The 27,815-nt window shown below is 39.5% G+C and overlaps 1 protein-coding gene across 1 annotated transcript in view; it reads left to right on the top strand.

Moving 5' to 3' along the window:
* The window catches only part of UNC80 (unc-80 subunit of NALCN channel complex), a 157,183-nt gene that overhangs the window by 46,762 nt on the left and 82,606 nt on the right, over positions 1-27,815 (top strand). The window contains exons 16-20 of the mRNA XM_037042137.1: positions 6,308-6,520; positions 9,836-9,971; positions 13,074-13,207; positions 20,062-20,227; positions 27,028-27,128. Of these exons, the coding sequence (XP_036898032.1) occupies positions 6,308-6,520; positions 9,836-9,971; positions 13,074-13,207; positions 20,062-20,227; positions 27,028-27,128 (750 nt within the window). The remainder of the gene's footprint in view (positions 1-6,307; positions 6,521-9,835; positions 9,972-13,073; positions 13,208-20,061; positions 20,228-27,027; positions 27,129-27,815) is intronic.

Genomic DNA, 27,815 nt, shown 5'->3' with positions numbered 1-27,815 from the left:
CAGGAAAATTACTGCATGTGGGTCTTGATTCATAATAGTTTTGTAAATCTCCCTAACAGTAAAATTCAGTCATAATTTTACCATTGTGATGCCAAAGCATATTTCACAGTTACAACAATGAAACACATGTACCAACACTGTAATAAAAACACTTTATTATTGATATTTCCCATTTCACTAAAGTACTTCTAGGTTGTTCTTCTTATTTGATATCCACTAAGCCCCTGAACCATGTGATAGGCACACTACATCTATTCGGAAATTTTTTCAACTATTATCCCTTCAAAGACTGTGACTTTCACATTTTCTCCAATCTTTACTTTTGTTAACTGAAAAGATGTATGATAGATTTTTCTCAGTTTATCCTCTTGCTTTTGACAACATCTTGTATTTTTCATCTCTTTTGCTCCTTCTATGCTGTATTCAGAGTAATTTTTCAAGATAGCTCTTCTACTTTTTCTCATTTTTCAACTGTGTCTAATCCCATGGTTCTTAACCAGGGGAAGCTTTGCTCACCAGGGAACATTTGGCAATGTCTGGGAGGAATCTTTGTCACAACCTGGGCATTGCTGCTGGCATCTAGGTATCAAAGATGCTGGTAAACATCCTTTAAAACATACTACACCCCTCCCAAAGAAAGAATTATCTGGCTCAAATGTTGGAAAACCCCAATCGGATCAGTGTTTTAATCTATCCATTGAGTTTAACATTTTAAGTACTACATTTTTTATTGTAAAAGTTCTGTTTGATCCCTGTTTTAAATTGCCTGGTCAACTTTGATAGCTTAATTCCTCACTATATTTTCAACACCTACATCTTTAGCTGTTTTTGATACACTGTGATTCTAATAATTGCAGTGTTTGTGGATCTGATTCTATACTTTATTGTTTCATCTGTTACTCATGTTGGATTTTTTAGTGCAAGCTTAAGTTTTTGGAACTGTATCTGTGAGAATTCTCCAAGATCTGTGTTGAACAACAGTGTTATTTAGTGGACCCACAATACCAGCCTTGTCTGTGAGCAAGTTAGAAATGCCAATTTTCAGGCCTCGCAGCAGGTCTGCTGAATCTGAATCTCCAGGGAGGGGCCAAAGAATCTATTTTATTCATATTCCAAAGTGACCCTTCTGCATTTGCAAGTTTGAAGATTTGAGAAGTATTAGTTAAAGTATTCCTCCAGAGAAGATTTTTGTTTCTTTTTTCAAGCACTCGCAAACATCACCAACATAAGAAAAAAATTTTAACTATATTTTTTAGGGAAAGGAGCGTGGAGGTAATGCCCAGTCTAGTCCAAACTTATATGAGGATATAGGATTTTGATTAAGAATTCTAAAAGACTTCCTTTTCCCTCCTTCCCCTCTCTCCCTCTCTCTATCTGTATCTCTCGCTATCTCTCTATCTCCAACTCCATCTCCACCTCCATCTCTATCTCTATCTCCTTCTACCTCTCTCTTCTACCCAGAGCCCAGGGTAGTCAGTCAGTAATCCTACTTCTGTAGAACAGATCTCTTCATTATTCACCCAGTGAGGGTGGCCCCTACCAAGGATCTTGGCATTACATAGGACTGCTTTACCTGCCCTGCTCCACGTGGGCACAGGCGTTGAACTTGTGGCCCCTTGAAAACCCAGGCTGTCGTCGCTCTCTCTAGTCAGCAGAAACCCGTGAGGTAAATGTCCCCACACCAGCTCACACCTCTCCTCCCCCTCGACCCCAGAATTCTGCTTTCTTATAAATTCTGCTCTTCACTGGTCTGTTATCTCATGTTAGAGACTCAAGCAAAAACATAATGAAGAAAGTTTTAAGATATTTTATCCAGTATTTTAAGTGTCTAAATCAAAAGAAGTTTGTCTTCACACTTAATCCATCTTATTGTCAGAAATAGAAGTCCTCACTTTTTTTTTTAATTCTTACCCAAAATATTTGCATGATCTGAGTAAGTGTTAAAATGACTAGCCATCCAGACTGCGCCCTAAACAGAACTTCCTGCCAGTAGCCTGACAACTGCATCATTTCAGTTGCCCCCAGCTACTGCCGCAATGACAGGGGCAGAGACAACCTGTCAGTTCCTTAATTATCTCAGGCAGGCTGAGAATCAATACAGGCTGAGTAATAAACACTGACTCGCAAGCACACGCCCTCCAGCCAACTAGGTTTCAATGCACAGTAGAACCCACAATAACAGCCTATCCCCACTGGTTTTAAATAAATAGATATCCTGCACCAGCAAGAGCTTTATATGCTTTGGTAAGGCAATAAAAAATTATGTAATTCCCCAGAGGCCAACATGAAATATTCATTCTTTGAAAAGTTAATTCCTGTTCAGTGTTGTTATATGAGTGTTCAGGATTAGTCCGGGTTTCTTCTCACATAATAAGTTTAGATATAGTCCTAGAGGAAAAGGAATGTATGCAATTATAATCTTCAATTAACCACTATATTATGGTAACAAGATTTTGTAGGTCCCCAGGCAAAATAAAGCACAGCTGTTTGAATTAGTATTCCAATTCTCTGCTTCACTTTCATAAAGGAAGCATTCAATATACATAATGATCTTACAAAAGGCAGGAAAAAGTGACAAAGTCAAGGAGAAGTAGCCTGAGACTTGAAGTTTCCTAGTGGTGGAATGTTAGAGAAATCCAAACCAAATAATGGTGTGACATTTTGTAATTTTAACAAGACAACTGTGTAGCCATTGCAGAGAACACCTCATATAAGATTGAATCACATGTCAGTAGTCAGTGATTTTTGACCTTCACACTCAGGAATTCCATATGGTTCTGCCTAACATTTTGTCTTGCTGGTTAAAATGGATTCTTGCTTGTCTGGGATCTATGAGAAGGTGATCTGCCAGACATGTTCATAGGGAAGAAGAAATTTAAATACACCTGTTTTCATTCAGGACCATCAGCAAAATTCTCTGTGGTGTGCCAGTGGTGTTGAATGTTGTGTAGACGTTCACTTTTAACCACGCCTCTGATACTCTGTGGTTCTTTTCAGCCATGCAGCATTCTCCTGATTCATTTCTCTCCATTTGTGCTGTTTTTCTCTGTGATGTGAGTCCATCCCTATCCATTCTGTCATGCCTCCATTTTTTGCTGCTTCTTCAGATTGCACTGACCCATAAGAGGTAAGCTCTAGCATAAAAGAAAAAAAATGGCTTTCCTTTATGTCCAGGAAGAATCCTTTTCCATGGCATTCTATAACCCTACTTCTAAAATCAATACTTTGGAAACTACACTTTGAAAGATGCAACGAATACAATTCCCCATGACCACACCCACACTAGAATGTCTTGAAAGCTTTTCACATGCACAGTGAAGTCTGTGCTTGTTTCTAAGTATTTTCTGCACATTCAAGTCCTTAGCTTTGTACCCGAACACCTCTTCCAGTTGTCTGTAGAGTAACATGCATGTGACAATCCCTCGGAAATCGGCATTATTTACTGCCATCTTGACGGTAGGATTCGCAAGCCTGTTTTCATCCACCAGGCTCATGAGGGTTATAAATAAATAAGTAAATAAAGCAGACAGTGACATTTCCAAATGTCACTGGGTTTTGCAATTTACATGGATGAAATTCATCAGACAAGAACTTACCCTCCCCTAAATGTTGTGCTATAAAGCTCATGGGAATTATTTTCATATTGATCTCAATGCCATTTCCAAGCATAAATTAGGATTTCCTAGGGCCAATGACTGATAATATCTAAGTTTTATCACAGGGTTTTGGGAGCAGAGAATTGAAATTGCTTTTCATTCAAAATGCCTTGACTTTCCTAAGCAAATGAAGCCTTTTTTTTTTCCTAAACAAGGCAAGCCAAAACATATAAGTAGCTACAAAGCCCGGTTTGGGTTGTTCATTCATTTGTTGTTAATCCCCTCAGTGCCATTTAATAGTTAAGGGCGATAAAAAGATCCTCTGCTGGATACATTTGGAGGAGGCTAGGTTTCTGCCTTGCTAACCATGAAGGAGCTGGAGTTCATCACGTAATGCCCTTTCTAGCAGTGTTGTTTCTGTCTTCCTGTCATTAAACAATGAATCCCACTGCTTTATGTTGGGAATGTGTCAAAATGTGTGAGGCTAAGAATGAATTGTATACTCGCCTTGCCTTCCAGACTGGCATTCATTTTTAGAGACAGATGTTTTTGCCTTTACAAGAGACAGATTACAAACATCTGAGATGTTTGATAAAATAAATATCTATTCCACGAAAAGAGTGCAGATATTTAGGCTGTATGTTAAGACACACAATATTGATAAGGTTTGATGCAGAAAAGTCATTTGACCCTTTGCAATCACAAGTCTATCCCTGTGACCTGCTACCAAATCTAGGCACCGACACAGTTGATGATGGAGTCATCATTAGGGTCCATTGTTCACTAATGAGGGAATCTCACCATTAGTGTTCATCTTGTATTCTGCCTTTTCACATAGGTTTACTTTGTATGTTCTGGCAATTCATCCTAAGCTTTGTAAAGCTGTTTGTTTATAAGTATATTTCAGTTGGAATTCTTCTTAATGGCTTTATTTAAGTTGTATGTAATGACAAAATGCTGAAGGGTCTAACTTGCTTCAATTATCCCATGTATTTAAGATACTATGGTTCTTGAAAGTATGAAGTAACCAACCAAATTACGGAGGGGGCCAAAGAAGGAAGGGATTAAGGAAGACCTCCTAGAGGAAGTAACTAAATGGGATCTTGAAAGTGGGGATTTGCCAGATGGAAAGGGGTTTCAAGGCTCTGCAAGCCATGGGCACAACACAGGGAAGGGTATGAGGTGTCGTATTTGGGAGACTGTTAGCAGTGTGACAATAACTGGATGACAGACTACTTGAGATAGGAAAGGAACCAAGTAACAAAGACTTGGCATCTTTTTCATTTTATGATCAAGGTGAGTAGCATCAGTAATAGATTTTAAAGGGGAATATGATGTGATCGTACATTTGTGTTTAAGAAAAATAACATTACTTGACATTAATGTCTCATTTGTAAGTGATGACTTTCTATATGCATTCTAGAAATCATCTAGATTTCTAGAAGTTAAGACAATGTAGACGCCAATGAGAAACTAGCATTGCCCCAGGAATCAGAGAGATCTGGGATTGAATCTTATGTCCACCCCTTCTCAGCTATGTGATAATGGAAAAATTATACTGCATTTGAAAAAATACGAAAATGAAAATATCATTTCTAGATTATAAAGTTATGATAAATAAGAATTATAATTCATAAAAATTAATTATCCTGTAATTGATACTCTATTAGCCCCTATTTTAACATTATGGATCAATGCATAACACTGTTACTTGAAATGAAAAAAAAACATTTCAATTTGAAAACCTGTGGTTGCTAAGCAACCTATGATTATTAGGTAACTCTGAGGTGATGGCTAAGATTGTGATGTATTTGATTAAAATTGGCAGAAGTCAAAATACCCATTAAATGTAAATTTATGTATTTTTGTGACCCATTGACCTTCTATTGGAAACTTAACATTCCTTTCCATATTAAAAAAATTTTTTTTAGCTTGTAAAGAGTTTAATAGATATCTTATCCTTAATAGTTTCTGGGTAACAACTGAAAGTTGTCCTTTTATTTTTTCAAGCACATTTTGCTATGATGAGATAGAGCCATGTTTGTGATTTTCTGAAGTGCTCAGGTTTTTATTTATCATTTAATAATTTCCTCTTTATCAAACATTCTCAGTTACAGCCCTGCTTATTTAAGTAGAGTTTGTCTGTTATCCACGACAAAGTAACTCTACAAAATCTAGTAAGCAATTTCTTTTCTTACTGGCCAAAATACTGTGGAGCAGTTGTATTTTCTTGAAGCACGTGGATGGTCATAGATTATAGATTATTGTTGGGAAAAAGTCACTATTGACACCCTTGGTTAGCATAAGACTGGTCACAGAAACTGAATATTTTTTGCTTCATGTTAGAATTTTTGGTTTAAAAAAAGCTTCATATTTAAAAACTTATTAAAAGTTATATCACTCATACTCAAATCCCTGCTGCCTCTTAAATATGCGAAGAAGAGTCATGAAATTACTTGAGATTCTGCAAAAAGAGAAAAATAAACACAGAAGCCTACTTAAAATGTCTAATTCTTCCATATCCAAATTTGCCTTCATGGGGTCATTTTCCATATTCCCACTAATGTGTTAACCACACTAACACTGCCCAGGGAAATACAGCTCAACTGAATCAGAAACTGAAATAATCTAAGAGAGCGTAGGAATTCCCTTTAAGGTCAACTTATTGCTCATTAATCCCACATTATTCTTTCCTTAACAACCCCACTCAGGAAGCTCCCGTGGTAGCCAGAGCAGCGCTGTTCCTGGAATGTGCCCGGTTTGTGCACCGCTGCAACCGCGGCAACTGGCCAGAGTGGATGAAGGGCCATCACGTGAACATCACCAAGAAGGGCCTGTCCAGGGGACGGTCTCCCATTGTGGGCAACAAGCGGAACCAGAAGCTGCAGTGGAACGCAGCCAAGCTCTTCTACCAATGGGGAGACGTGAGCTTTCGGTTTTCCTCTATAAAAATGAGGGTGCTTGTGTGAAGTGAAGACATAACACGAACTCCTTTCGTGTTTATGACTGTTTGTTTGGGTTTTTTGAGACAATGCATTGAAAACATTTCAGGGGAAAATAATCTTAATTCATTTAATCCTCCCAGTAAATCTACAAAGTTAGACATTATTAGCCCTTCTATCTCCTTCCCTGGTCCTCACTTCCTTCCTGTCTATAAGTGTGTTTTCCCAGGATATCCTCTAATTTTTTCCTGCATAATTTCCCCCAGGGTCACATTTATTCCTGTGTTTTCAACTGCTGACTGCATGCCAGCAGCTTGGACTTCTCCATCCATCACACTTCATGCCCCAGGCCAGCACTGTCAAGGCCACTCGGGAGGCATTTACTGCATACTCAGCCTGACCAAAATAACACTGTGTTCCCATATAAACACCACCCCCCCGTCTGCACCCCTCAGTCTCTATTGTCATGAATGATTCTCCCATCCTCTAGAATGATAGCTTTTGAACGTACTCCAAACCTCCTTCCCTTATTGATTTCAGCCCCTCCACATCAGTAACGTCCCTTTGGGCCAAATCTTTGTTATTTCTCATCTGGATCAATAAAATATGTCCCCATTTGGTCTCCTCCCCACAAGAGACCAAATCCTACACACTATCAGTAAAATTATCTCCTCTGTTCATAGCCCATCGAAAAGCAGAACATTTATACTTATCTGCCAGCCTCCAGACTTGTCCCCTTGATTCATTCTCCAAACTGCTGTCAGAATGAGGAGGCTAAAATGCAAATCACAGTGTGCTTCCTACAGACTGACATGCTCCAGTGGCCCTTCTCCTCCCTTGGATAAAACTGAAATTGCTTAGCCCGGAATACTGCTTTTTTATTCAAGTCATTCCAACATTATGGATGATGAGGTCAAGTGAACTACTGTACAAGTATCTAAAGAACATTTATCTCAATCCGTTGCAGCTAAGCGATGTTCACTAATAGTAACTTATTACATTCATTTTGGAAAGGAGGCTACCTGGTTTCTCTTTGAACTTCTAGTTAATTAGCACAGTGTCCCTTGAATGCATGACAAGGTTTCCCCCCACTCAGAAACAACCTTTTATCATCCTTCAGAAAGTAAAATGAAGTTCAGTCTCAGGAACTGTAGGATCTGGTCCCAATTTAACTTTCCAGCCTTCCTGTACATCATTTCTGCTCACAAAACCATGACGCAGCCAGTGGCTTGTCAGTCTGTGAGCACATCAGTGTATTTCCCTGAATATGGACCTTTTGGAACTCTCTGTCTGGAACATGTACTCTTTCCCTTCCCCATTACCTAAAATCCCAGCTATTCAACATCAACAGCAATGAGACTTTATATGATTCTCCAAACTGAATCTAAACTCGCCATGTTCTGAACTACTAAACTTCTGAATTCTGTTACCACTCAGTGCATTATTTTGGTGTGTTATTGCCTCCCCAATAGACTGTGGGATCTATTATAGGGAAAAGGCAAACAACATTGAATTCGACACCCTGTCCTGTGTTTGAATCCCAGCTCACAGCTTGCTGAGTGACCATGAGCAAGTCTTTTGGCCTCTCTGACCTTCCCACTTCCCAAACAGGGATCACTCTGTATGGAGATTTATTCTCTAGTAGGTCACATTAAACAAAGATTCTGGTATACTATAATAATTTATTCAACTTTACGTTTTGTTTATAACCTGAAAAATATCCTCACTTAGTAAATATCTGATGAATGAAGAAGGGAATAAACATGGCCATAAGGCATTTTTTCTAGCCTCGGAAGAGACAGAGAGCTCTAAATTATTATTTAGACATTTGGTATTATCCCAGAAAGTTCTTTTCTTTTTTTTTTTTAGCAACCCTTTAACTTTTGTGAATTGGGAATTTAACTTAAGATGTTTTTTCTAGCCTCCTGGGAGGACTGATATAGGATCTTTTCTCTTGGAATCTCAACAATAACTTTGTTGACTCCCTCCAAACTAATATTCACATCTCCCCCTTTGGAGTAGATCTCTAAAATAGTCGCTTCGGGACAATGCTCTTTGTTGAGGTGGTGTTTTCGTTTTCTTTGCTTAAATCATTTCAGGCTAGTGGCTAAAATTTTAGGATCCTGTGATATCTGTTTACACTGCTTTCTGTCTTTTGATGTGGTTTTTCTTACTCCTTGCTTAATTCTGTAGTTTCAGGAGACCTCTGTGTTTCCAAAGCTCCAAGACATTCCTACAACTTGTGTTTTTATTGAAGCATTCTGGACATCCTTGTATGTCAGTTCCAGGAGTAAATATAAGTTCTTGCATGTCTAGAATTTACTAACTTTTCTAAGTATTTGAAAGGGATGATACAGAGGAAAGAAAAAAATTGAGCTGGAATTTTGTTCTTACTCATTAATGCACTGAGTAACCCAACTGTCAGACTCTAAGAGCAGCACTCATTTTAGCTTCGTTTCTGACTTTTCTTCCTATGCTTATGTTTCTTCCATTGTTTCATAAGGTGTGTAATTGGAATCTAAAATAAATTAAAGATAGTGTATTTCGTCTCTTATTGTGCGAAGTTCCTTTTGGTAAATCAGACAAGAGTGTGTGATGATTCAGAATAACTAGTAGCAAGTATTAGTTCTCTGAGCACCCTATATGAAACCAATATTGTCCATGTGCTGAGTTATGAAAAGTCTTGTTACTGATGTTGATGTTAGGTATTCTATCAAAGGAACAGTTAGCATTTCTTACCAACCCATAGAGTATCATGGAGGGGGGCAATGTCTATATAAAGAGCCAATAAATGCTTATATAACAGCAGATATAAATAAAATCGTGTGTACCAGAATTTTTGCCAACTTCCATAGTCATTAGCACAACAGTGACATTCTCATAAAATAGTCTAACCAGAAGTACCCTGAGGAACTGTGCCTTCTTGTTCTTGCTGCAACAAAACCCTCCATTAAGGACTGCATGCTCCCTATGTGAGACCTATAAAATAAATGACTCTTGAGTAAATGAAAATATTTTCACTGAGTAAATAGGGAAAAAAAAATTAGAAGAGTGTACAAAGGTATCATTCTAGTTCCTTCAAGTATGGCGTGTACATGACCTTGGAGTAGCACCAATGTCTTCCATCTGTGGGTTTCCACATTGGAAAACATGGTAATGATAACTCTGTGACACACAGAGGAGGCTTATGCTGGAAATGATTTCCATTAATTGGTTGTTTATGTCCTCTGACGGGAGAGCCTGCTTTACAGTCTGAAATACTTTATGCTGTTTTTTTTTTTCTTTTCTTCATGGTAGGCAATTGGCATCCGATTGAATGAGCTGTGCCATGGGGAAAGTGAGAGCCCAGCCAATCTGCTGGGCCTCATTTATGATGAAGAGACCAAAAGGAGGCTGAGAAAGGAGGATGAGGAGGAAGACTTTTTAGATGACAGTAAGGAGACTCCCTTTACTACAAGAATCCCTGCTTGTAAGAACCTCTGCTTTAGGAGCACTTAATATTTCTCCTTCCTCTCTCATTTTCTTACCACCTTCCCATGTCTCCCGCTGCGCCTTTTCCACTGTCCCTGTGCATTGGATGTGGAGCACGCACATAAGGCCACACAGAGAAGAGGGCAAGAACCAGAAAGAAGAGCCTATAGACAGGGGCAGACAACTGCAGGCCATGGGGAACTTCCATTGTTTTGTAGTTTCGGACTCATATCATTGTACAAGATTAGAATTAGGCCTCTCTGAGAAAATTAACTTGTGGAACGTTACTGTCCCAGAAAAGGTTTGGTTAGATTTTATATTTTATTATTGTTTTTGGAGATAAAAAATAAAAATAGAATTTATACCAAACAAAATGGAACATGACATACTTCCCAAATTACTAGCATATTATAACATTTAATCAGAGTATATTGTAGCATTTGAAACTGAGGTATTAAAAGAATCATACCCTGGTCAGTGTGGCTTGGTTGCTTGGAGCATCGTCCCATAACCGAAAGATTGCGGGTTCAATTCCAGGTCAGGGTGCAACCTAGGTTGCAGGTTAATTACCGGTCTGAGCACATATGATTCCTGGTCCAGTGAATATAAGAGGCAATCAATTGATGCTTCTCTATCTCTCTCATTAATGTTTCTCTCTCTCCCTTTCTCTCTCATGTGAGGACAAATATATGTCCTCATGTGGGGATAAATATAAATAAATAAATACACACACATACAAAGATTCAGATTGTTAGAGCTGTGAATGTTCTGTATTCTAGTTATTTATTAAAATCATAATTGAGTTCTATCATAAAGAACTAGAGGCAAAAATCAGTCTACATCCCTCTCCAGAACCATTTTGTGCTTTTGTGTGTTTCGTGCCACACAAACTTGTATGTATGTGTACCACTGCCTATTATGGAGCATAGCGTTCCATGGTGACTATGTGCTCAGCAGCATTGTCTAACGAAGACAGTGAAGCCTCATCCTCTTGATCTTCCCTAGTGGTTTCAAACTCAGAATCCCTGATTATGTCTTCAGGGTTGTCCTCAGTTAAGTCATGCTAAACCCATTACATCATGAAATATAAAGACTGTATTTCATGGCTAGAATGTAACATTAGACAACTAAATAATAATCAAAGACAATGTATTATCTTCTTTTCCACTTTCGCATCAAGCATTTTTTTTTACAATTTTAAAAATCATTTTGCTCTTTCTCAGCCCTTATCAAATTAGAGCAAATCTTGACTTAATTAGTAATGAAACACCAAATCCTGGCACCAGGCTCTCAGCATAATGGTGAATGTTGCCCCAATGATTTCCTCACATTCATAGGAGTCTAGACTCTCCTAGGATGACTCATGGGATTGACTCTGATCTGCAGAAGGACTCGATGGCTATTGAGCAATCACAAAACCTATCGAAGGTGTGCCAGGAGACACCCCCAAACTGCCCTGGATCTCCCAGGGGTCTTTCAGAAGAGAGAAGAGCTAGAACAATATTAGTTGGACATGTCCTCATAGATCAAAATAATCTTGAATCTCCATGAGAGCACCTAAGTATTATTTACCAATATATTATACCTATTATATTAGCTGTTTTGTGAGACCATGCAATCCTTATCCAGTGTGACAGGATATGTGAGATGATAGTTATGAGAGACCTTGGATGAAGACAGAGCTCATTGTCTATATATGGGACTGACAGGAAGAATCTAGATGAGAACCTCAGAAGTAAAAGGACAGATCCATAAGTTTATACTGAATATCTAGTGTTTAATTATTTTTAAAAAATAATTGCACATCCAAGCAATTTCAAGAGTCACATAGCCTCCATCACACATGATATTGGAATGCCTGCTTTCATTCCACTTCCACATCAATACATAGCTCATCTTGCATTTAAAAGATAATTATGGTGCAAACGTCTACAGGTCTGGAAATTCTAAAGAGCTTTGTCTCTTCTATTCTTAAAAAGAGGCAATGTTCCAAGCTATATACTGCTCCTAGAGAGAAAATAATGGCTTTCATGAGGAAACAAGAGACAGACAACTTCAGAAAGACCATAATTTCCACCTACTGTCAATATAAACCATGAAGTAGGTATTCTACTCAATTAAGAAAGCCAAATACATGGGAAGCATTTTAGAGATATTTTTAAGAATGTTGATAGGCAATTTGTTTGCTTGATGACTTGCTTCCTTTCAAATAGATAACTCTTTTCTTTTATGAGAGGCAGAACTCTACGTGGCTTTAGTCTTCTGAACACTGATAAGTGATGACATGTCTTTGACAGTTTTAAATCCTGGGAGTTCAAAAAGTCTTCATGGTGTCAATGTGGTCATTGCCTTTAGAGAAGAATCCATTACTTGTTCTGTGGTGGATGCAATGTTCTACTCATTCAAAAACCAGCATATTGTTAGGACAAAGGGGAACACTTGCATACTTCTGACGTAGCTATACCTTAATATGACAGGCTAACTTGTATATACTGGTAATAGAGGTGTTCAAGTATGTCTTATCTATGCTACAGAAACATACCTGGACTAGAACCGAAAGAACTTCACTGCCTTCAGAACATCAAAAAAGCTGTCTCTCATACAGTGAGCCAGCAGGATTTTTGTAGTTTCAAATTTAGTTCACCGCCATGTACACAGTCTGCATCTGATTGAGTAGCAATGTGAAAATCTTACAAAACCGCTTTCCCATTTCTGCTTTCATTAAAAGGCTTTCTAGTTTAGTGGTGCTGCATTTTATTGCTCTATGAGGCTGTAAGGAGAATAATTTAGTACTTGATTGTCATTTTAATACTCAGGCAGTGTTTATATTGCAGAATTACAAAATGAAAGGAGAGAGAGGCCTGTTAATGCACAGATTATGGTAAAGGGAATAGGTAAATTGAACATGTACAGGCAACATTCTCATATGCACTTTCATTTTGGACATGTTCAGGTAATGTTCTCACATGCAGTTTGGTTTGACACATGTGTAGCTATGCCCATTAAACCGTGCCTTCCTTTGTCTTAGTTTGTTTACTTATGGAAGAACTCTTTCATTCCACAGGTACTGTGAACCCCTCCAAATGTGGCTGCCCCTTTGCCTTGAAGATGGCAGCGTGCCAGCTCCTCCTGGAGATCACCACCTTCCTGCGAGAGACCTTTTCTTGCTTGCCCAGACCACGCACTGAGCCTCTGGTGGTAAGGAAAGCATGCACACTAATAGGCTACCTGGAGAGGCTAAGACATGCGACTAGGTTTTGAGTGTTCACAATTTCTTTAAATGACCAATGGCCAGATGTATCGTATAAAGCTCAACCAAGGGATTTTCGTATCTAAAAATAAAATCTCTTCCCTCTAAAAAATATAATTTGGAAGTTGAACTGGAAATCATGAAAGATAGCACCACTGGGTAAAATGTTTGCTTGATGCCTGTCAGTCATGCTAGAAATATCTAAGAACGTGTCGGTTTCCTTACACTGCAAACTATGAGGAGTTTTATGGACAGAATCTTTTTTAGAAACCTCCGACAGATTTTTTTTTTTAGTACTAGCAGTTCTGAAATCCATACAGACATGTGCTTCCAATGAGTTTTCTCATTTAAGTTATGGGCAAAAAGACTTTTTTAAGCCTGTGGCCTGTAAACATCCCCAAAGTTACATTTTATTCCTGCAGCATTTCTTATAGATGGGCTGAGAAAGACACACACATGCACAAACACACACACGAAAGCACACGGGCACTCACACACACATACATACACACACTCTTGTACCATCAGGGCCTGATTTGTTTAACAGAAGACAGGAACACTGCCTGAGAGCCAGTCTTCACAGAGCCCGTGGGGCGGGGATGCACCCCACAGCCGCCGTTTTCGTTCATCAGCTCTTTAACAGGCTCCCAGTTTCCTGTGGTTCTTTCATTATAGGCATCGTCAAACCAGAGCTGAGGAACTAGACAAGTTCCTTTTTTCCCTTTACCCAAGGCTTACACTACTCTGCCAGAAACAGTATTACAGTAACTGCCTGTGTGCTTTCATTTAGGGGAATTTTGCAGTGTGCCCGCTCTCCTGCTTTTCTACCCCAGCTCAGCATGAGCAAGGCCACACCCTAATCCTGGTGCGGCCAGAGGAATTCCTGCTCTGGTTTTCCGGAGTAATGCCTCTGCCTCTGGTCTTCCAGGGTCTGCAAAGCCCGTTTCCTCACACTCTGACCCATGAAATGGATACTTTCCACTTGGAAACATGTATGGGTAAAATATATGTTTTTAAGAGAAACACATCTGCATTTGGAATGTGGACTACATCATCTGGATATTGAAAAAAAAGCAGTTTCCTCTCCTGCTTTTATTTAATTTTATATTAACCTAGGCCTCTAATGTTCTGAATTGTTAACCCTACTATTATATTGAAGCTACTCCATAAAAGTCAAATCAAGACACCCACTAAGCACATGTGTTTAGTTTAAAATCCAGTCTGATAAAATATCTTGTCTGTAGGAATTTGTTAGTAAGAACATTATCTTATCAACATTCTAATTATACTGAAATCTTCATAAAAGCACAGCAGTGTATTTACTTTTAGGTTTTCAAAGTTTTATTGGCCCAATTTATTTTTTAATCAATCACATCTTTTAAAAATTACTTTATAAGCAATGGGGAGACTAGTAGGAAATGCCAAGAAATTAAGCTGAAACAGAGCCTGCAGTCATTCGGTCAATGAGAGGAAAGTTGTCGCTGCTACCTTGTCTTTAACGAGGTCTCAGAAAACTTTTATTCATTGACCTTTACAACAGAATTGAGAAAGAAGCCTTTTCTCATGTGTAATCTGTTTAAATACAGTTTATGGTAAAAAAAGGAAAAAAATAAAACCTCAAGTCACATTCTAACCTACTGTAGAAAAAGCAATGAGTATCATAAAACGATTTTACTAACACAGGTGCTACAATTGTTTGAAATTGCTTTTTAAGAAATTGTATTGAATGGTGAATCTATCAGGCTAGGCATAAATACCATCAGAATAAGTATTTTGAAGTTTTAACAATACGTTTGCTGCAAGCATATTTATAGATCTTTGGAGTTATTTATTAGATCAGTAACATTATTTTTTAAAAGATTTTATTTATTTATTTTTAGAGATGGGGAAGGAAAGGAGAAAAACAAGGAGAAAAACATTAATGTGCGGTTGCCGCTCATGCATCACCCACTGGGGACCTGGCCTGCAATCCAGGCATGTGCCTTAGTCTGGGAATCAAACCAGTGAGCGACCCTTTGGTTCGCAGGCCTGTGCTCAATCTACCGAGCTATGCCAGCCAGGGCAGTAACAGTTTTAATTGTAGTAAAAATAATAGCTACCCTAATAAACAGAATAATAAAAGAATAACAGCGTAAAATTATTACATTAAAAGCTATAAATATTCTCTGATCTGGGGCTTGAGGAATGGAGAAGATCAGGAACTTAAATGTTCTACTAAGGGAAAAAGTCTTTCAGATAAAAATGCCCTAGAGCCATTTCTTAAATGGAACAGATTTCTCTGTGATGTGTTTGTTTGAAAAAGTCCCAGTTATATCCAAAATGTGGGAAAGAAAGCAGAAGAACCTTAAATACAATAATTAAAATAAAAGTTAATTTGTTTAACCACAGTTCTTTCTTGGGTAGGGTGAGAAATCCCAGAAGGCTCTCGTGGTGGGTAGTAGAGCTAACAAAAAGGAAAAATGATATCAATAGGTATTAAATTGTGCAAAAAAATAATTTTTTGCCAACTTAACAATTTTTTCCATATAGATTTCTAGATGCAACTTAATGTACTTTTTCTTTTCATAAAAGCAACTTCTGATAGCATTTTAGTGACTCTTTTTGTTAACCATACAAATAAATAATGTCTTAAGAAAGAAAAAGCAGCATTCTTACAAGACTTATAATCTAAAAGAGCATAATCATCAAATTTTCCTCCAAATATTAACTTCCCAACTTGAAAAAAGGAAACAAATATTTTTGAAAAAATAATTTTGTTTGTAAAATTGCTGGTTCCTTAAAATGTTTCCCAGCTGAATGATTGAAACCAATAACCAATGACCAAGCCACATAGCATTAAACAAATAATTCCATGCTATGCACAGACGAGTTCATAATAAAGAAAAAGGCAGAAACCAAATCTTCGTATGTTGCTGTTCATTCATTAGGAAAAACAACATACTGGATGCTTTTGTGCCAGACTGTGCTAGGAGCTATACCAACTACACCAATGAGATTTAGCAAATTAAGTTATAAAGTGTATACTGCTGAATAAAAGTTCCTAAAGGTAAAGCATCAGAAACAAAACACAATTCACATTCATTGATGCTAAACTCATGAATATTTATCGAGAGTAAGAGGACAAATAAGGGGGGGTGATGGTTGCAGGAGGAGGCGGTGGGAGTGAGAGCAAAATGAACGTGCTGTCACAGGAGAACCAACTGCGCAGAACTGTTCCATGAAGCAAAGTATGGATGGCCTAAAGGAAGAAGCAGAGGGCCATGGTTGGCCAAAGAAGGGGCTGGAAGAATCTGAAGAACTTTCTGGGAGAGATTACACTTAAATATGACTTTGAAAGATAGGTGGGATTTTCACAAGTAGGTAAAAGAAGAAATTGGAAGAGATAACTTATGTTTGAATATTTCTTGACAATGTTAAATAGATTTCATGTCATTTTTTTCATGTTTCTTTGTTTTTCTAGATATGATATAATTATCTGAGTACCAAAGTATAACTTCTGCTTTCAATCCAAGAAGAAAAGAAAAAAAACATATAGGATAAATTGATTTATCAATAATAATTAAAAATATTATTTGTGCAAACTGAGTTTTAAAAAATATCTTTTCATATCTATTTGAATGAAAGGGTGTGTTGTGTCATAATTAGAAAAAAATGCTCTACAAAAATAAAGTTGGCGAGACTTCTGCCAAGATGGAGGCATAGGTGGAAGCACTGTGCCTTCTCCCACAACCAAGTTTGAATACAACAAAGGTTTGGAGAACAAAGACACAGCCAAAAAAAACAAACAGAAAATCGAATTATACGGAAGTCCAACTACAACTAATCGTCCAATGGGGATGATAAGAGGGGTAGAGCCAGCAGCGGAGCAGGGTCGGGCAGGAAAGATCCCCAGACCTAGGCGTGCAAGTGGCCCGGACCCAGTCAGGGTGTGGGGCAGACTGACCGCGGTCACACATTCATGCACAGTGAGACGGACCACGCAGGCCCCAGGGGCTGAGGGCTGACGGTGGTGGCACACTCGTGGGCCCAGTGGGCCCGGTGACAGTGGCAGCTGCCTCACCTGTGGGGGCCGCAGTGGGAGGTGGCCGACGGGACACCATTGTCCCTCTTTGACCCCGTCCCCACATACAGCGTCACAACCCAGTGACTGAGTTGCCCTGCGCTGGTGAACACCTAGGGCTCCGATCCTGCTATGGAACAGGCATGAACAGCCCAAAAGATGGCACAAGAAGAACTCAAAGTCCCAGAGCTGATAACTCTAAGCAACCGAGAAATTGCCAGCCTCTCAGAAGCACAATTCAGGACACTGTTTATCAGGATGCTCACAGAACTGGTTGATTATAGTCACAAATTAGAGGAACATATGAAGGCTAAACTAATTGAAATGAAGGGAGATGTCCAGGAAACCAATAGCGATGGAAAGGAAACTGGGACTCAAATCAATGGAATGGACCAGAAGGAAGAACAAAACATCCAACCAGAAAGGAATGAAGAAATGAGAATTCAAAAAAATGAGGAGAGGCTTAGGAACCTCCAGGACATCTTTAAACATTCCAACATCCGAATTATAGGGGTACCAGAAGGGGGAAAGAAACAGCCACGAGTGGAAAACTTATTTGAACAAATAATAAAGGAGAACTTCCCCAGTCTGGCAAAGGAAATAGACTTCCAGGAAATCCAGGAAGCTCAGAGAGTCCCAAAGAAGTTGGACCCAAGAAGGAACACACCAAGGCACATCATAATTACATTAGCCAAGACTAAAATGAAGGAGAGAATCCTAGAAGCAGCAAGGGATAAGGGGACAGTCACCTACAAAGGAGTACCCATCAGACTGTCAGCGGATTTCTCAAAAGAGACCTTACAGGCAAGAAGGGGCTGGAAAGAAGTATTCCAAGTCATGAAATCCAAAGACCTACAGCCAAGATTGCTTTATCCAGCAAAACTTTCATTTAGAATGGAAGGACAGATAAAGTGCTTCTCAGATAAGGTCAAGTTCAAGGAGTTCATCATCACCAAGCCCTTATTATATGAAATGCTAAAGGGACTTATATAAGAAAAAGAAGATGAAAAATATGAACAGTGAAAGGACAGCAAACTCACAGTTATTAACAACCACACCTAAAACAAAAGCAAACCTAGAGGACAGCTAGGTGAGGAGTGGAACCATAAAAATGAAGAACACATGGAGGGTTAGCAACAGGGGAGTGGGAGGAGGAGAAGGGGGGAGAAGGTACAGAAAATAGCATAGACGGTAGGTAGAAAATAGATAAGGGGGAGGGCGAGAATAGTGGGGGAAATATAGAATCTAAAGAACTTGAGACACGTGGTTATAAACTAAGGGGGGTAGAATGGTGGGGGAGGGAGTGTGCGGGTGGAGGGGAATGAAGGGGGGGAATAGAACAACTGTAATGGTATAATCAATAAAATATATTACAAAAATAAAGTTGGCATTTTCTATATTTTTATCACATTCTCTAAAAGTATTTTATAGATAAATAATTAAATATGATCTCCAGCATTTACTACTCTCCATTCACAGAACAGGTCAAATTTTCAATTTGGAGCCTCAAGGCCAAACCTCTGCTAAATATTTACACTCCTCAAGGCTTGCTTTAAGGTATAGGAAACATTCTGTTGATAGACAGTAATGGAACCCCCTGATACTGAGGTCCGCCTAAAGGGGATTGAGAAATTCTGACATCGTATAATCTTGTCTTGAGCTTCTGGCCCTCACATGTGAGGTTTCCTGAACTTGAACTTCCTTTCCTCATTTGTTTTCTGAGCTAACGTTACTGAATCCTCAGACTGAACTCCAGCATTGCCTCTGTATTCATTTTCTATTTCTTTCTTAACAAACCACCGGTACCATAATTTTAGTTATTTAAAACAGGCCAAACATATCATCTTATAGTTTTGGAGGTCTGAAGTTTGACACAGGTCCTACCAGGTAAAAATCAAGGTGTTGGCAAGGCTGCACTCCCTTCTGGGGCTCTAAGGAAGACTGTTTCCTTGACCTTGTTCCATCTTCTAGAGGCCACTTACATTCCTTCGCTCACGGCCTCTTCCCCCATCTTCAAAGCCTATACTTTAGCCTGTCTCCCCCTTCTTTTATAGTTGTATCTTCCTCCTATCACAGCCTGGAAAAACTCTCCATTTTTAAAGATTTGCGTGATTTGGTTAAGTCTACCTAATCCAGGATAACTTCCCATCTCAAGGTCCCTCACTTCAACCACATGGGCAAAGTCCCCATTGCAATGTAAAGTGACATATTCACCGGATTCCGGGGCCTGAGACAGAAACATCTCTGGAGGGTCACTGTTCTGCCAACCAGAGTTTCCCAGCATGATATCTAAGCTCCAAGTCTGTTTCTCAGCCTTGGAATTTATTACTTGTTTGCCTCCTCGGTATCTGCCTGGGGATTCTGATGTCCTTTAGGACAGAAACCGCTTCTTCTTTATTCCCCAATACTAACACATTCATACTCAACGTACTCATGGCATGATTAATAAACAGAAAAATGCTAATTTTAGTTAAAACTGTTCACAAAGTATCAGAATGCGAGGAGGCTAGTTCTAGATTTGGAATAAGGTCTGTGTTTCAGAAAAGTGAAAAAGTATGAGTTAGGGAACTTTTTTTAATTTAAAAGTATTTTTATGGCCACAACCCAAAGTTTGTATTACATAAAGGAGAATTGGGTTGTTTAAGTACAATCCTATGCAATTCAGAACAGAGAGGGGTTTGCCCCAAGACCACTGCCGTGCTGCGGAGATGCCAGCATTCACGCTCCACACTGACCTTGCAGGACTTGGAGAGCTGCAGACTTCGTTTGGACCCGGAGCTGGACCGACACAGATACGAGCGGAAGATCAGCTTTGCTGGGGTCCTGGATGAAAATGAAGACTCGAAAGATTCTCTCCACAGTAGTAGCCACACCCTCAAATCAGATGCAGGTGTTGAGGAGAAGAAAGGTATGAAAAATCAAGGATTATTTCATGTTTCAGGGTTTCTTGTAGAATATGTGGTCCGGGGTCTAAACCATGGAATTGCACACCTAAAGAAGTCCAAGATTGCTGGCTCCAGACGGTACTGTGTCCGTGTAGTGGGCTAGCAAACTGCGCTAGCTGGGAGTTGGACTCTTCAGTCAGGGGGCCCGGGTTCTAATTCCAGCTCAGCAGCTCTCCATGTCCCACTGTATCTAAGATGCCATCATTTGTAAGATGAAACACTATTTTATGTACCAATAAGAAAGAGAAAATGTTCCCAATTCAGCTCTTATTCAGCATTTCTTATTGCTTAAATTGTGTCTCACTTTTTTGAAAGAAAACTTTCAGACTTAATTAGATGTGAAATTTTTATTTTCAGTATATATTTTTCTTGTGCAGCCCCAAAAAAGAGTAAGCTTTAAATAAACTGGTTAAAGGGTTTCTAACTGTCTTCAGTTCAGGGTTCAAATTTTTTAATCACTTCTCAACTCAGAATTGTCAATGTCCATGTTTTTTTCTTTTAAATGATGTTATCCTCTGTGTCATCAGAATGTTAACAGTGCATCACTTGTAAATTAATCTATAAAAGAGGTAAAGCTATTGGCACTAGTAACTCAAGGGAACATTCAGTTGTGTGAAGCTAGCCTACCTTCAATTCCCACTTCAGGGATGTTGCCAAACACATCTGACTTACCACCTCCCCCATTCCCCCACCCAGCTACCTCTTGGCTTCTTGGAGTTAAAAGACACTGGTACCCATTCTGTAAAGTTTGTTGCTGATGCTTTAGATGTTCATGTGGACACAAGCAATAATGCCTGTCACAGCTGCCACCTGACATCTTAAGATATCATTAACTATAAGACAGACCTCAATTTCATATATGTTAATATGTGCATCTTAAAATGCCAAAATACAGTAACTAGTTGTGTGACCATGTCCCCATTACTTACCTTCTAAGTCACAGTTTTCTTCTCCATAAAACTTGGTTAATAGCACCTACCACGTTATGATGTTGAAAGCTTTAAATGAGACAATGGAAGTGAAGCATAAACTCAGTACCTGGTACATAATAAGTGCACAGTAAATAATAGCTGCCACTGAGCATGTAGATTTGAACTCATGCAAAAAATTCTAAATATGAGCTTAAGATTGCCAAGTTTTTTCTCTTTAAAGGACTCCTTCAAACTGTTAACTTCTTCATCTGATTTTGTTATTTCTTAAATTCCATTGCACATCAATGTTTTCTGAAGACTTTCAATTAACAGAATATCATCACATTTGTAAAACCAGTCAAAGATCATGTCACACATGTAGTATTTTCTAGTGTCCTATAAACAATGACTCCATGAATGTTTGGTGACATAAGGACAAAACAAGTCTTGAAAGGAATAACTCCAGATAGGGAAGGCAAAATCTTTAAAATCTTGCAAGGAACGGATGTATACTGGAATTATTTTTTAATATTTCAAGATTATTGTCACAACATATTAAAATCCAAATAATTGTTATATCATAATGAACTTCTGGTGATCCAAGTATTTTTTCAGCCAAGTCTTAGCAATTTCTGCATTTGAAGAAGTACCAAGTCAATACATTTTCAAATATTTCTTATTCAGACAAGCATAACCACATATGATGGGAAACTTCCATCTTTTAAACATACTGCAAGGGGATTTTCTTTTTTCGCCCGTTCAAAGTCATTAGGCTAATTATTATTTAAAGTGGCTGAAATAAAAATTTCTATTGTTGACATTGGTAAACTTGAGCAGAGTAAATTATAAAAAATAAAATAGATTAATTTTAAGGATACTTTAATTTCATGATTATTATTTATGTAAATTATTCTTAATGTTCAAAGACATAATTCCTTAGTAATTTTTCTCTTCATAGAATAGCTGTGTTAATATATGAAAGTTGTTTAATAAGAGAAGAGCAGAAAACTGAAACTACCAATAAAGTGGGAACATATCTATAAACTATTCATTACCAGTTAGCAAAACTCCTCTAGAAGATTTGTAAATATTCTTTAATCCTTTTATAAGCAGGAACCAGCTGCTAAATTCAGTGTGAAAATGGGGACCATGGGAACCCTGCTAACTTAATTTAAAAAAATTTTATTTAAAATTTCATACCGTCTGTTTTTATAAAAGCAAAAAAAAAATCAGTTCTGAAATAAACAACCTGGGGACAATATAGATTCTACTGAGGAAAACTAACATGAGATAATTTTTAAAACTAACAATGTCTGCCTAAGATCTCCAAGCAAGGTCTGTCCAATTATTTCACCCATATTCCAAGTACAAACGAAGACTGGCATTCCAAGAACCAAAACATTTCTGATCATTCAACAATCGTCTTTCGAGCACCTATGTAAGGCACTTATCAGAGGTTCTCAGAAAACAGCCAAGAAGAGGAAACTTTCCCCCCATATATTTTAGTTTTCATTAGCTAATAGTTAATAACATAATAGTGAGTAATATTCAATACTGGACTTTTAAATAGAAATAAGTAGTGTGAAGAAAAAATTAGTGTCAGAGAATTGGTAGTGAGGTGGCATTGGGGAAGATTGTCATTCAGAGAAGGATCCCATAGTGACATTGAGCAGAGACCTGTAGGATGCGAAGGAGCCAGTCATGCAGAGGGCTGAAGGAGGAGTTTTCCAAACAGGGACAGACGTGAGGACAAGGCTGTCATGCAGGAATGAACTTGGAGTTTTTGAAGAGGGCAAAAGGCCACTTTTTGAGATGGAGTCAGAAAGGTAAGCAGAGGGCAAGTAAATAGGGCCTGTTGATATGCTTAGAAATTTAGTTCTATTTTAAGTGTGTCTGAGAGTTGTTGGCAGGTTTTGACCAGAAAAATGATATAAATGATATTGTATTAACAATCACTAAAGATTATAATTATATTTTATTTAAGATGTATTTCAGGTAGGTCATAAAGTCTCAATTGACCCTAAGGATAATATTGAAAAATATAGTAGATAAGTTTTGTGCTGTGATTAAAATAGAGTAGTATGGTCTATTGTCTTTATAGAATTTATCCAACTATACTACAAATATTTTCATCCAGATGTGTTCAGTGAGCTCCATGAGGTCTTTGCCAGCTGAGATAATTGCCAGTTGTGAGAATTGTCATCTTTCTCAATCACAAGAGTAAATCAGAGATTAAACTTTTCACATGATTCAACACAAATTATTCTGGGCTCCTTTATAAGGCATTAAAAGTATGCATTTGATTAATACCTAAGCCTCGTGAATTCTGACCCAGTCACAAATTCTCTCTCCTGTAAGTGAGAAACTCAAAACTAAAATGCAATCTTCTTGATAGGGACTTCGCAAGATATTAATAGCTGCTGGGGGGAGGGGGTATGAAGGGACCAGCTGGTAATGGAAAAACTACAATAAAGATTAAATTTTTTAACAAAAGAGCTAAAGAACAAAGGGTTCTGAGGGGACAGGTAATCCAAAGGTGGGGGCAGGGGCGGCGTGATTTCTGCTGCCTGGTCTGAGTGGGTATAACCCGAGACACTCGGCCTCTCTGAACAATTACCAACAGTCTGAGATGTCCATCTAGAGATGGACAAATTGCACCAAATGAATTCTAGGGCTTTGATTCAGAACACAGAAAAATATATAATAATAGCTATGCCACAAATAATTTGTTTGAAATCTTGTTCGTGCCTTAAGCAGGACAGCTTACTGACACGACCCCTTCCTGATAATGACTTTAAGGTCTGAGGACTTTCCTTGTCCTACTCCTACAAAATCAATATCTGCTGACACCAAATCTTAAAAAGGAAAAGAAAGAGGCGTGTATGTAACTATGGGAAATAAGGATGCTTTTGATTTAAAGAGTAGATTTCAAGCTTAAACATTTTTTTTACCCTTTCATCTTCCTCACCAATGATTGTTTCTTCCAGAACACTAAAGATGAATAATGCATGCTCTTCTTGGTACATATAGACAACTGTAAGGTGGGTGCAGGGTGTTGCCACGTTTGGACTGATATCTCACCCAGCCTTTTGATTGAGAAATCACTGGGTGCATTGAAAATGGAACCATTTCCCACTCACGTTCCCCCAAAGCACCCCGGTGAAAACAGGTCCTTTAGTGCCTTGGCTGACGAGATGAACGGAACCCACTGCGGTCTGTTGGAGAGAGAAGTGCCTCTCGTTTTTATTTCTTAAGGAGGTATTCCAAAATCAAGGGGTTTACATAATTCACTGAGCACTCTTAAGTCCCATTTCAAAAGAAAACCCAAAACAAATGGTTTGTGGTTTTGCAGAGATGCATGAACAGTCCTACAAAATGCTGCTGCAAGGGCACACTCATGCTTGTGAACCCTGGGCCAGAAAGGGAGCAGGTGGTTCCCAGCACCGATGAGCTATGTGTCCGACAAAGGAGCTGCACCCGCCCTTCCAGGGGGACCCAGCCTCCTGCCTGCCCAGCGAAGCCACCGCACAGCGGGCTTGGGAGAAGCTCCTTGTCCAGACATGCTGCCCATCCCAGATAACAGAGAGGAGGCTGTTCAGACACAATTGCGGAGAGCTCGGATCTAACACTGGCTGGGGAAAACTAAGGGGGGAAAAGCCCTATTTTATTCTTTCAATACAGTTCCCAGCAGGAAGATCAGGATAGGAGGTTCCCGCCTGCTCCAGATTAAAGGAACCCGCAGTTTCCAGGTGAAGAAGGGGGGTTCCTTGTCCAGCATTCGCCGGGTCGGCAGCTTAAAGAGCAGCAAGTTATCACGGCAGGACTCAGAGTCTGAGGCTGAGGAGCTGCAGCTGTCCCAGAGCAGGGACACTGTCACTGACCTAGGTAACATAGAGGAGTGGGGTGTGCAGGGACGTGGGGGGTAGGAAGGCAGCGCCCAAACCCGAAACAGCTGACATCCATTTTTTTTTATGAATCAAAAGGTGGAGGGTGGAGCCATAGGTTAGACCGTCTGTTGAGTCTGAAACCACGCTCCCCTCTAGGGCAGGGCCGCTCAAACCTTCCAGTGCGCATGCGTCACCTGGGAGTCGAAAAAATGCAGGTTCCGATTCAGTCTGGATGGGAGCCTGGGAGTCCAGGCTTCCAACAAGCTTCCCGATGAAGCTGATTCTGCTGTTTCAAGGGTCACAGTTTGAGCAGTGAGGGTATGGAATATGTATTTGGGAGATAAAGCACTTTAATGACAAGGGCAGTGTTTTGAAACCCAGGTGTGTTTATGTGTCATCCATTCTTCTGATCAGGCCCTTTAAAGCAAAATGTAGGCATGGGGAGAGGTAGCTACAGGTCTTCTGTGGTTTAAAGTCTCCATTTCACATTAAAAGCAATGAACATGTCAAAGAGGAGTGATTGCCTGGACCTGAAAATCAGTGACCTCTAGCAAGTCATTGTCTCAGGAATTTGTTTTCTCCAACTAAACAATAGGAGTCATTCTATTTACTCCACACCTGCTGGACAGGGATTTTCTAAAGATAAATTAGGAGATGACTGTGGAGTGCGTTAAACTCTTGAGGATGAGCTCGGTGTACAGTCAGAACCCTGCATTGTAGATTGTCACTGCAGGATCCAAAGAGATTCTCAAAAGAGAATCCCAAAATGCATTAGTCCTATGGACTCTGGTTACCATCTTCATAGAAAGGAGGAAGACTAAGCAGGCATGGAGACAAGACTCAGCAGCGGCCTAGAATTTAACTATTAGATAAAAGTTGAAGTGTACATTCTTTGTCATTTAGTTCTTTGTATGAGCAGCGAAAGAGAAAGTTATTCTTGCTAGGGAAGATGTCCCAGCAGTCAGTCAGGAAGTGTGGCTAAATTACCAATGAAGGCTGTTGAACTAGAAACTGAGTATATCTCGTCAAAGTGCGTTTGTTTAAGGTAGAACATGTTTCTAGACCTACCCACTGTCACCTTTGAATATAGCTCATTTATGTGTTACTTAAAATTCAGCTTTTTTTTTAGCTTATTTTTTTAAGGAGACGAAAGAAGAAAGCCTGTGACTTCTTTCGTGCTAGGTCTGAAGCTGTAGTAATATCATCAGTTAGTTTGGGGAAAATTTTTTCAATTAATTATTTGAATTGCTCAATTTAGTCTGACCAGGTGAGTCAAAATAGCCAGGCCACAAGTATGGTTTTGCCATAGAAAAGACCCACAGAAGCTTTTAGGTCTGAGAACCGAGGTTTGTTATCTAGGACACTGAGTAGTGGATTCCTGTGAGGTGTCTCCTTCAGACTGTCCCACAAAAGGAAACCCTTTTTGTCCATGATTAGATACATTTGCTTCCACATCCCCTTCCTTTTTCCTAGGCACATGACCATCTTTGAAATAACCCTGATAGCAAAGCCAGGTGGTCTCAGGAACAGTAGCACTAGCCATAGACACAGCAGTAGTGCAGGCGGGAGCTCTCCGGTGGCCATCGCAGGTGGTTGGTGTCTCCACCTCACTGTACCTGCAGGGTCTGGGTAGCCTGGACTGGATTTGGGCACACAGCCAATACCTTGCTCATCTCAGCAATTCAAAGCCTTGACTCTTGTTTTTTTTTCTCTGCTCCCATGTCTCAAAATGGAAGCCCCCATAACAGAGATCATAAATGTCTTTATAATTGCCAGTTCAGCTGCTGGTGATGGGAACAGCTCCTATTACTAATATTCCTCCACTAAAGTCAGTGTTATGCCCTGAAACCCACTGGGCCGTGGTAGTCTGCCCTAGGATTCAAAAGCATGGCGAACTGTACCAGGTCAACGTGCTGTGCAAGGAGACTAAAGAACACCCCCTCTCTTCGTATTTTTCTTTTGAAGAAGGGAGTCCTTGGAGTGCGAGTGAGCCCAGCATCGAGCCCGAAGGAATGAGTACCGTGGGCACGGAGGAAAATTACCACAGGAACATGTCGTGGCTTCATGTGAGTGGGCATCTCAGAGAGATACCTGAGATCAGTTTCCTCTGGCGTTGGGAAAGATCCATGATGGGAGGACAACAGATTGTACTAAAATCATCCACCTCATCTGGTCTACAAGAAAACCCGGAGGCTGATAGTTCAGCTGAACCTCACTAGGATTGGTATTCTGCTGGATAATATTCCTTTCATGTTTCACTAAGACCAAGGGTCCTTTATTATGGCTGGCTTTTGGGTCACTGTAAGTCAGAGAAAACCATGAGTTCCCTAGGCCAGGTGAGTGACACAGGCCAGGCGTGGTGATCAGTTTTATACTGGTGATCACGAATGCTGAGAGCAAGGCCGTAGTGTCATTCTCAAGTCTGGATTAGATCAGATCGTAAACCAGGACGTGGAGACGCTAAGATGAGGAGGAGCACACTTCAGAGGGCTATTCAGGGACGCAGGCAGGAGGGATTGCTCCCGAGGAAACTGAGCACAGGTTAGAGTTCATAGAACTGGCGTTTATGGGTTAGGTTTGAGCTGAGCGCGAAGAGAGAAGGAGAAAGGTAAGGAAGCAAAGCATCAGACTCACAACTGGCAGGGTACTACCGGCGCTGCCGTGGATCTTGGGTATGGACTGTCACCATCTCCTCGGATTTTAGTGTGACTTCCTGGACGGGTCCGATGAGGGCTGGTTTGCTCATGGTGCTC

The sequence above is a fragment of the Sturnira hondurensis genome, unplaced genomic scaffold (assembly GCF_014824575.4).
Source record: "Sturnira hondurensis isolate 20B ecotype Veracruz unplaced genomic scaffold, ASM1482457v3 Scaffold0003681, whole genome shotgun sequence".
Classification (NCBI taxonomy): domain Eukaryota; kingdom Metazoa; phylum Chordata; class Mammalia; order Chiroptera; family Phyllostomidae; genus Sturnira; species Sturnira hondurensis.
Note: the sequence above shows the minus strand (reverse complement) of the source record. Positions and strands in the feature narration are given on the sequence as shown.